Genomic DNA, 10,869 nt, shown 5'->3' on the forward strand with positions numbered 1-10,869 from the left:
AATTTCATTGTGCTAAAATCACTGTCACCGCTTTATGTGTGTCGTAAATTGAGCCATAAGATCACAGCCTGCGGTTCTATATTATTTAGCAGTGCAACTAAAAAGATATTGCTTAGAAGCACAACTAAAATATGTATACTGCATTTATGATACCATTTTTTCTACTAATTAATGTTAGCGGTTATCGCCAAACTCATACCGGGAAAGCCGGCCAGGGCCGTGTCACACCAACCGCGCGCGCTCAACCCCTGCTACAAGAAGTGGTTCTCCATTTGTGTCATGTAGCCAAACTTGTGACTACTTAACATTTATGCTTTTGTAATTATATAGATGATTATCTTTTGTTTCGTCATACGTGGCATGTGACTGCAAATGATAGCAGCAGAGAGAAGCTTTGAGCAAAATCCAACAACCCAATGGATCGTCAAGAACTAAGAAATGGTATGCGTGTATAACGTGTGGATGGAAGAATGTCATGTTAGTATCACATGGGAGGGAGTGTGTGCGACGAGACCCCGCTCAAGAATGGCGTGGTGTAGAGAGTGATGGTATAGAGAGAGAGAACAATCGCGGAAGAGAATAGGATGGGTGCCATTGGCCTTATTTCCGGTCTTCTCCTCTGCTAGCCAAGTACAGTTTGCTTCACGCAATATTCTAAGCCCCCTGGAGAAAGATGAGTGTAGGCCATGGCAACCCTCCCTGCCTTGGCTTGGAAGTTTCATAAATACGACGGGTCCAAAAGAGGCACATATTGAAGAGCAGTAGATAGACCTAAAGGAATTCAAGCAGCACCCTAAAAATGTAGCATAAAATCAAGCAGTAAAGAAAGCCCTCAGCCAGGTAATTAATCCATATGGCCTATATATACCACACCAACACCACTCTCCACCAATAGGACAAACAACTCACACATCACTTAGCTTCTGCACTTGACATCTTTGCCCTCGGACCGCCTCCCCTTTAATATCTGCAAGCCATTTCCCACCCCTCCACCACTTTGTCTTCGACCCTGATCGATCTCTCCAATCCTTTGCTTGTTTTAACAAGCCTGAGCGCGTCCTGGTTGATCAGGTGCGTAGCTAGCTCCGGGCCCAGGCCAGGCGCCATGAGCTCGTCGATGGCTGGGGCGAGCGCGGGAGGAAGCGGAGCCGGCGGCAGCAGCGGTGCAGGGGCCGGAGCAGGAGTCGGTGGCGGCAGCGGCGGCGGAGGGCCTTGCGGGGCGTGCAAGTTCCTGCGGCGCAAGTGCGTGAGCGGGTGCATCTTCGCGCCCTACTTCGACTCGGAGCAGGGCGCGGCGCACTTCGCGTCGGTGCACAAGGTGTTCGGCGCCAGCAACGTGTCCAAGCTGCTGCTCCAGATCCCGCCCCACAAGCGCCTGGACGCCGTCGTCACCGTCTGCTACGAGGCCCAGGCGCGCCTCCGCGACCCCATCTACGGCTGCGTCTCCCACATCTTCGCCCTCCAGCAACAGGTATGCACGACGGTGCTCGTGGAGTAGTAGTACTAGTACAGAAGGACATGTCTACCATCGTCTTCATCATGGTTTTCGTCTTTCGCACAATCCAAGCACAGACACATGGGCAGACGAAAGATCCTGAGCTTTTGTTCTTTTAAATTGCACTTCGATCAGGTTTGCATTCCTTTTTTTTCTTGGTTGTTTTGGGGGGGGGGGGGGGGGTTCTTTTTCTCAAGGAAGGAAGGCACTGGGCCTTGTTTCTGGTGGGGAAGTAAGGATGGCAAGCCAAGCAAGGGTGGCAAAAGAGGCAAGCAAGCCTGCCAGGGATCAGAGTTAATTTGCAAGGGACTTTCTGTTGCATCTCATCCCATCCATCTTTTCATAAATTCCATTGTCTACTTCTCTTATGACAATTTATTGCATCTATCGCATCGTTACATATCTGGCTCTTGCCTTTTTTTACCTTTGTCGTGAAACCAAGAAGGAATGAAGATCTGGTTTAGCTTGATTTCTTCAATCACGAGTAAAAAAAGGGGATTGAGCCTAATTAGCACCAATCCCTAGTAGTGGTAGTCGTAGAATAAGTACCTACCATACCAGGCACCCAGCTCCCTCCTTTGGGACAAATGATCATTTTCTGATCTTTTCAAATTAAGTATAAAAGCATCAGAATCGAAAGTGCAATTGTCTTGTCAATACGTTCCGTGATTGTAATATTATTTGAGGATACTATCTGAATATCTAGCTCACTTTTTTTCTATTTGATTCATGTCACCATTCCCCAGGTGGTGAAACTCCAGACCGAGCTCACCTACCTGCAAGGCCACCTGAGCACGATGGAGATACCAACACCACCACCATTCGCCGGGCAGCCACAGATGCCAATGACCGCCACCTTCTCCTCCGTCTCCAACCTGCCATCGTCATCCAACGTCCCAGCGTCCGTCGACCTGTCAACCCTCTTGGACTCGCAGACGCAGTCCCAGCAGTGGGCCTTCCAGTTCCAGCAGCAACAAATCCTGCAGCAGCAGCAAGAGCAGCAGCTGCTGCTTCAACAACAGCAGTACCTCCAGATGGGAGAGGGCTCTAATAGGGGCGCCAGTGGCAGCGGCACCTTGGACGACGGCGGTGACCTGCAAGCACTGGCAATGGAGCTCCTGGACCGGCGTCAGAGGATGGCTGTGGGCTCGCCGCCCAAGCCGCCGACGCCGGCCACACAGTGATGGTGCACCAACCTCTTGCTAGGTGGACTGATTTGATCAGGAAAGAATCACTCATTCATGCATCATATTGCTGGAATCGAGAGCAGAGTCGGAGAGTGAAGAATTAAACCTGCTGGATTTTATTTGTATTTGGCAAGTAGAGGAATAGAATGAGGCTGTGATCAACGAGGAGGACGAAGACGATGATGATGTGGGGGAGATGGTAGGTAACAGGCATCGCCCGGTTTTCGCGTACCAGCTTTGTTCTTGGCCGGGGGTGCAAGGGTGCCCACTTGCCCCTTTCTATATTGCCTGGGAGTCTGCTCCAAAGGAGGAATGAAGCCTGGGGGAGAGCTGTAGCATAGCAAATGTTAGCTTCTGTCACTGTTCGATTGCAACAGTTCTAATTAGAATTGAGCCTGATCGATCTAATTGCTACCGTATACCTAGCTAGCTCTAGATTCTACCATCTGCTCGTAGATTGTTTTATTTCTTATAAAATTTAAATATATACCAAAGCAAAATAGGCTTAATTGTTTCTCTAGTTTTCTGGTATTTATATTGTAAGAATTTTTGATTTAATGATAACTCAAGATTAATTATCTTTCAAAGCAAACAACTTTTGTGCCGGACAAACTAGAGAGTATCTCATCAGGCCGTGCTTGCTATCAGCTCGTGTTCAGATTTCTCTATCTAGATCTCCTAGGAGTATACCTGGGTTCTGTGATTGGACATTGCTCCTTGAAGAGAGAGAGAGAGAGAGAGAGAGAGAGACCACACAAGTATTGTGGGACAGCTTTGACTATGACCATGCATGTTTCTCTTCGTATGTCTCTTGAAGTTATGACAAATGCCCTTGTATTCAGGACTCCTTGTTATCATTGTTGGGAGAAGACAAGCAGTTGGGGTATGAATAATATGAGACCATAGGCAGGTGCTGGTTTTCAAATTATTTCTTTCGACTCCACTACTCGTGCGGGGTTTGCATTGTAATGAAGTACAATGTGTATTATTATATACTAAACTTCGTTCTATACCGAGTATATCAAATCGGGGTCGTCAAAAGGAGACCATGGTGCACTACTCTAATATTGACTAGACGGCGTATAAGCCTTGTTTGGATCGTACTAGTAACTAGCACGCACGTTTTTCAAAAAAAGAAACTCGCATACATGGAGGACTAAATGAAGTCTATTTGCAAAACATTTTCAGGAATGGGTGTAATTTTTCGCGACGAATCTAATGACGGTAATTAATCGATAATTGGCTATAGTGATGCTACAATAACCATTCTCTAATCACGCGGTCAAAGGCCTCATTAGATTCTTCAGGGTTCCTAGCGCAGGAGTTCTGAAGTTGATTTTGTGAACTGACTTTATTTGACACCTCTAATCGCGGTCAAAGTGTGTTCTAGAATTCCTAGCACACTAACCAAACAGGGTCATACTTCCTCCGTCCCCAAATATAAAGCGTTTGGAGTTTTTAGGACAAATTATGATTGTATAGAAAAGGCTCTCCTATACCTAATTATTAAGCATTGGGACTCCATTTGGGTAACTAAATATATTCTAATTAAAGTAGCATGCACTTTCTCATGCACCTCCCCATACATGGCTGCATGCACAAAGATGGTTGGGTCCACTCTCAACACAGAATGTCTTACATTTGAGTATAAAATTTGAACTCTAGAATGCCCTACATTTCAAGACGGATGGAGTACTTGTTTCATTCTCACTTTGTGCTAAGACGACCCTGTACTGATTTCCATTCTCGCAGTCAAGTAAATAATAAAGTCTGCCTTTCCGAGTGAATAAAATGCACCCTAGGTCCCAAACTATGTAAAGAGGACCATAGCAGGTCTCAAACATGCCATGTAAGCATCCCGTGCTGATGTGACATGCTATGTTAGTGAATATATACAAAAGACCCCAAATTTCTATCAACTTTTACTTTTCAGTCCATTGCCCCCCTCTCCTCCAACCTCTCAGACGGCCTCCACTCCACCTAGCTCCAGCCCACTAGGGGCGGGACCATATGTATTCATGGGTATTCAATTGGATACCCACAAGTTTTGAAAAAAAATTATATATATAGTATATAATATGTATACCACAAAACAGGCTTCCCAATCTCATATTGCATCTTGACCTCAAATGGCCAAATCTCATATTGTGGCTAGGGTTCAAATCAACTCAACCGATATAACAATGATGTGAGGAATGATGACAACTTCAAAAATTTTAGAAGTCTACCATGGTATGTTTGATGCTAGTTAAAAATGGAAAGTTTCTTCTCAGATTGGTGCTACTTCTCCCTATTGTAACTGCCGGTGTTGAGAGGATCGTTCTATAATGAACTTTGTCAAAAACAAGCTAATAAGAAGCAACATAGGGCAGAAATATTTGAATGGTTCTTTCGTCACATTCATTGAAAGAGAATTCTTCTTGCAACCTAAGGATTAAAAGATTAAAATATAGGCTAAAATTTGTAAGCTTTCTTATCACATAGATGTGGTAGCTCCTCTGATGACGAGTTTGTCCAGCCTGTTTGCAAATTCCGAGCAGGCCAATCGCAAATCTTGGCTCTCCATCTGAAAATTGTCTAGGTTGTTTTGTGCTTATCCATTTTATCGATGTCAAATTCCAAAAATTAAAAGTAGCAAATTCTATTTGGTCAGTTTGGTTGCATTGGCAGTAGCCCCTATACTCTGGTAATGGATCATGGCTCTAGTGGCCTCTTCACAATTCAAAATGATCTTACATATTATTAGCCCAGAATTGAATAAGATTGGAGTCCGGCCCTTAAATTATCTAAGTCAAATTTCAAGGCCCTTCTTCTGCCACCATTTCTCCCACCGTCACAGTGACATGGACCACGACAACACTTTTGCCCATCAATGCGGCTTTGACGAGGGCCCAGGTGAGCAGCTCTGTGCCGGCATCGTCACAGCGCAGTGAGATGAGCACCGTCCTCCTCCCCCATCCAAGCCGATGCACCCTAGCAGTGACGGTGTGCACCGGGCGTCCTTGTGACACAGCTTCGGCAGAGGGTGAAGAGGAGGTCGGCTTTGTTGAGACAAGCTAGGGGACCATCTTCCACTACCCATCACTCGTGGGGTGACAGCCTAGGCAAGCACGCACTTGCCCGGGACCATGGAGGGACATGATTGAGAAGGCGTGCAAGGGGTGATGGCGTCCATGTCGGGGAGCGGCACAACTGCAAGGGATGGAGGCCGAAGCTCCCTCGCCCACGGGAGCTGAGGCCTTCGCAGTAGGTGCAAGAGCACCTACGAAGCAAGGAGAGAGGGGGAGGAGTTGTCGGTGTCCGGACCTCGCGGTCTAGCACCAACTACTAATAATGTTGCGTGTTCCTGTCTCTAGATGGTTGATGCAAGGGAAAACACAGTGACTCCGGTGTTATCCTGGTTCCGGCCGATGAGGCCGTACGTCCAGCAGGGAGAGGGGTACTGTATTATCTTGCACCGGAGTGGTCGTAGTAGGGGGTACAAGCTTGTGTGGGAGAGGGAGAGAAGCTCCCAAGTCCCTGGAAGTGCTGGGGGTGATTGAGGCGAGTGCTAATATCGGGAGAGGTGAGCGTGCATGTGTGTTTTGCTTGTGCGTTACGGCCTCCTCCTTTTGTAGACCAAGGAGAGAGGGGGAGGGTTACACGTGTAGGATGTCTATGGGGTCATCTCTTCTCCCCCTGATCTGGGGGAGAACAGTTGGTCGTCCCTGCCACCAAGTGCTGTGGAGCATGGCGTCGGGTGTGGTCATCGTCCTTGCGAATCCTCCGGCTGTGCCCCGGGCGCGTCCGTGTCCTGTGGCGCCAGTCGTCAGCGTGACGGTGGCTACTGAACGTACGGTGCCCGCGTTGGATGTGGTAGGGCATCTAGGGCACCACAGTCCATGGCCTTGCCCCGGTCAAGAGCCGTACCGTGTCCGAGGGTCATCGCCCATGGCCGGCGAGGGTCCTGCAGGAGAAAAAAGTACAAGGGTAGGCGGCATTGTGTCGAGGCGGTGTCAGGCAAGTCCGCGCAGAGTGCCACGCAGGGAATAGCGGCACAGGGGCCGGAGCAGGCGGACGGGACGCCGGTCACGTCATCTGTGCGGCGTGGTGGCCAACGCCGCCTGACGCCGCCTGACTCCATCTGACTCCCGCCCCATGTCGTGGAGTAGTTGGCGAATAAATGTGCCCCATCCCGTTGGGTGGTTGGGCCGCAGCCTCAGTCTGCCAAGGGTGGCCTCGAGCCAGGCGGAGTTTCCCCCCGCGCCGAGGCCCAGCAGAGGACTCGTCTAAGGGGGTCTCGAGCGAGGCGGAGATTGCCTTCGCCCCGATGGGCCTCGGCGGGGAACCCTCGAGCGAGGCAGAGTTCGCCCCACGGCTGGCGAGGCCTCGAAAGGGCCGTACCTTGGTGCTGGGCCATGGGCCGGGTGTGACTTGGGCTAAGTGTTTGCGTTAGTCTGGGGCGTTTTGGCCCATGATCAGGGTGCCCCCAATTATGGTACCCGACAGTAGCCCCAAGCCTTTGGGTGAGTCATAGACTCGGGCAGAGGGTCATACTGACAGTCCCTGTTCCTTGACACGACCGATCGATGCGGCCTTTTTTGCTGTTGGGTTCACGCGAGCGCACCCGGGGACATAGCCCCCCTGGGCCCGTGCGTGACCCGTCAACTCGCGCGGAGGGTGACGCGCTCACTGCAAAAGGGGCTCTGGGGTGCGCACATTTTTGTTTTATTTTGGTGACGAGACTCATCGGTGTGCTGGGCGAGGCAGAGTCACGATGGCTCCTGCTGCTCCACGGCCAGTGCTTGCACCGCGCTGCACGGCGTCCAAGGGTTCAGCTTTGCCCCGGCCGGTCGTATCGTGACACACTGACCGAGGGCAGCGGCTAGTGCCGATGCCGCGTTGCTCGATGCTCAGGGGCTCGGTCTTGCCCGCCTGGTTGCACCGTGACACGCCGATCGAGGGCATCTTGCGCTTGTTGGGCGCTGGGCCTTCACGGGCATTCCAAGCCGTGTCCCCGCAACGGGTTAAGCTCGGTGCCCCTTCTCGGCTATAAATAAGAGTCCGGGGACTCCCTTGCTTCTTCAGCTCTCCCTGCTCTTGCTTATAGTTTTCCTCTAGCTCGTGATGCCTTTCCACATCTTCCATGGTCGACCCCCGGACTGGGCGGTCCAGTTCCCTTAGGTCTTGAGGCTAGGAGAATGCTTGCGAGCGGCAGGAGATAGCTGGAGAAAGCATCCTCTACATCCCTTAGCTTTAGTGGAATTAGCAGAAGAACATAGGACCCGCGAGGGCCTCCCTCAGCCTGAAGGGGTGTTGAGGTGCCTGATCATGACGTCGGTGCTAGGCTTCGTCGCTGCTCTTCACACCATCCCTGTCGGCGACAAGGTCGCTCTCAGGGAGGTGGCATCGAGGGTGCTGTCCGCCAGCTTGACCCCCCGCAAGGTCTTCGGAGGAGGAGAGGCTAAAAGAAAGCTTGAGAGAAGGGCATCCCTTCGGACCTGCACGGTCTGGGGATTGCTTCTCGTGCTTTCCTCGTAGCAAGGCCAAAATGTCCGCCAAGGACTCGGTGTCCTTTGCCGGTGGTCACTCCTCCCCAAGACAGGGAAGATTGCCACTTAGGTGGCAATGCGTTTGTATCTTTTAACGGCTTTGAGCCGGTAACCCTTTGTAATCTTTGTTCGCAGAAATCAATGAAGTCTTCACTTCTTTGGCGCAGTTTTTCTTTTTGCTCATATACTAGGGGTTTTGGTCCCTCGAATTTGTGAAGTTTTCTCCGTGGGGGCGTGTCAGCGCACGCGGGTGTAGCCCCCGAGGCCTTGGAGGTGTGGAAACACTCATCCAAAAGCTGTGAACATTATGTTTGTACGGTTCATGGAGTGATCCGGCCACTCAGCATTTGTTTCAGCCGGCTTCAGCATTATTTCAGCCGGCTTCGGCATTCTTCTCAGCTGGTGAGGCAATTATTCCCTCTGCAAACCAATCCAAACAGTTCACCGGGCTTGCACGGGGTCACGTCGACACGCGGGTCTTCACTGCCGGGCGATGGCCGGCTTATTCGAGGGTATGGCTTCAGCCGAGACGTGCGAGGAGCCCCCGAGCCCCAGCCCACATGAGAGCGATCAGGGGAACCCTCGTCTGATTGTTACGACCCTCGGTCTGCCTTTCCGCAAGGAGGAGGGGTGAAGCAAGCCATGATACCCATGACCGGGTCGCGAGTCATGGATGCTTCGGTGAGCTGTTAGCGGGTAGTTCGAGTGAACGTCCGTGCCCCATTCGGTGGTGGTCGGCTTGCGGTCCGGAGACACGTTCCATAAAGCACTTGCAAAGGTTCGCTAGGCAGGGCTCGGACCCGTTCGATTGGGTCCGAGGGCTCGGTGCTCTCCCTCGATGGGATCCCTCGTGCTAGCCCCCTTTGACTGGCCTCGACCACAATGCAGGGCATCTCGAACTCGCGTTCGAGGCTAGGCTTTGTATGAGCATGCCCATGTTGCCCCTGACTCTGTTGCTCTGGGGTGGCTGTCGGACCCTCGGTGGGCCAGCTCTCGAACCCCTGAGCAATAGGGCTCGAAATAGCAGTCCCTTTGTCGGTAAGGAACCCCCCTCCCCCCGCGGGGGAATATTCTGTCACTGTTTTCGGCGTGGGTTGCGGAGCTGCGGACTAATGCGCATCGTGGCCCGATGCGTGCAGAGCGGGCGTGCCTTTTTAGGTGGTGTCCTCGGGCAGACGGAACGGCGCGGGCGGCCGCAGAGCGATGGCACTACAAGAAATGTGGTGATCTATGACGATTTTTCCATGACATTTTTATATAGCGTCACAATCGCACATAATTCATGACGATTTTCTAACTTTTGTCATGGATTTGAAGTTATGGATCCTAGGCCCAAAACTTAGTGACATTTTATTGATTTCGTCATAATCTGGTCCACAAAACAATGACGTTTCAATATATATGTCACAAAAATCGTCATAATCCCTTTTAGCTTAGATTTATGAATTATGGACTAAAATTTCCATGTACTAGAAAATATAAAAAAAAAGGAAGATAGCAAAAATTGAACCTGCAACCATCAGAACAAGATGCTTGTGCAATTACCATTGAGCTACACATTTGATAAATATCTTTTACTACTAAGCATTTTTATATAAACTTCTCTTGATTCGATACAGCCCAATAACCACCAAAGCCAAGTCACCAGGCCACCTCATCACCGCCCCAGCCCAGTTAGCAGCCCCCCACCATTAATTGCCCCAGCCCAGTTAGCAGCCCCCCACCATTCAGTTAAAAAAAAATGCTGCGCATGGGGAGGCAGGGGGATCCTGATCTACTGAAGTTGAAGCCTCACCACTACGGTACTTGCTGGTTGGTGGCAATATGGAAGATGTTCTATTTTTCTACTTATCTTGATGCATAATACACGCCAAAACCTGGATAACAGCCAAATCCCGTCGCCTATCCTGCCTGGTGAGCATATGGGGTTCGAACCTGCATCACCAACCCACACGTGCATGCTTAACCACTACAAGAAACTCCCTTTATGGTTTATCTTCCTCTTTTTAATACGGAACTAAAATTTGTAAGTAGTATTACTCTGTCATATGAACTCCAAATTTGATGATTTTTTCTTCTGATTTTTTCTAAAATCATGAACTTTCATTTAGTGTCCTTTGTTTGCATGACAATTGCTATTATTAGATCTTTTTTTCTATGGCTTATTTGCTTCTACCAAATAGAGTACAGAAAAAACATGCTTTTGCATGACAATGGGTAATGTAACTTCATGTTTTCTAATATTATGGTGAACATAAGGCTGTGTCCAAATATTAAATCCATACAAGTTCAAAATTATTAAGAGGTATTCAAATCTTAAAGTTTGACTTTAGATATATGAAACTATGTGAGAGAGATATCCATTTGTAAACAATGTATAGTGATATTCTATTAGAACCACTTGATTTTTTTTCATGGAATGCTAAAGGACCAAAAATATGTTGCCATTCCAATTTTTAGAATTTTCTAACCAAATTTAGATATTATTATAATTATTCTATGGTATCTTGGAGATAGAAGTATGAATTATATATACAAAACAATTAAATTATTCATCAATCTCAAGGATATGGGTTATGACGGAACACGTGAAGCTAAATATGATTTTATAGAAAAATCTCGTATCTGATATGAGGTACACATATTTGGCGCTGGC

At 49.1% G+C, this 10,869-nt stretch overlaps 2 protein-coding genes across 2 annotated transcripts; both read left to right on the plus strand.

Annotated features, from left to right (window-relative positions):
• The first annotated feature begins 1,013 nt into the window (after positions 1 to 1,013).
• LOC120647963 (LOB domain-containing protein 18-like) lies at positions 1,014 to 1,498 on the plus strand. Its single transcript, XM_039924758.1, has one exon. The coding sequence runs from the start codon at positions 1,106 to 1,108 to the stop codon at positions 1,496 to 1,498; it is 393 nt and encodes a 130-aa protein (XP_039780692.1). The 5' UTR covers positions 1,014 to 1,105.
• Positions 1,499 to 2,250: 752 nt separating this feature from the next.
• On the plus strand, positions 2,251 to 3,096 carry LOC120648682 (neurogenic protein big brain-like). Its single transcript, XM_039925381.1, has one exon. It carries the CDS (start codon positions 2,293 to 2,295, stop codon positions 2,677 to 2,679), a length of 387 nt encoding a protein of 128 aa, XP_039781315.1. The 5' UTR covers positions 2,251 to 2,292; the 3' UTR covers positions 2,680 to 3,096.
• Positions 3,097 to 10,869: the final 7,773 nt, after the last annotated feature.

This window comes from Panicum virgatum, chromosome 9K (assembly GCF_016808335.1).
Source record: "Panicum virgatum strain AP13 chromosome 9K, P.virgatum_v5, whole genome shotgun sequence".
Taxonomy (NCBI): Eukaryota; Viridiplantae; Streptophyta; class Magnoliopsida; order Poales; family Poaceae; genus Panicum; species Panicum virgatum.

Excerpts from the sequence above, each read along its gene's own strand:
- LOC120648682 (XM_039925381.1), top strand. The coding sequence starts at position 2,293 with ATGGAGATACCAACACCACCACCATTCGCCGGGCAGCCACAGATGCCA.
- LOC120647963 (XM_039924758.1), top strand. The coding sequence starts at position 1,106 with ATGAGCTCGTCGATGGCTGGGGCGAGCGCGGGAGGAAGCGGAGCCGGC.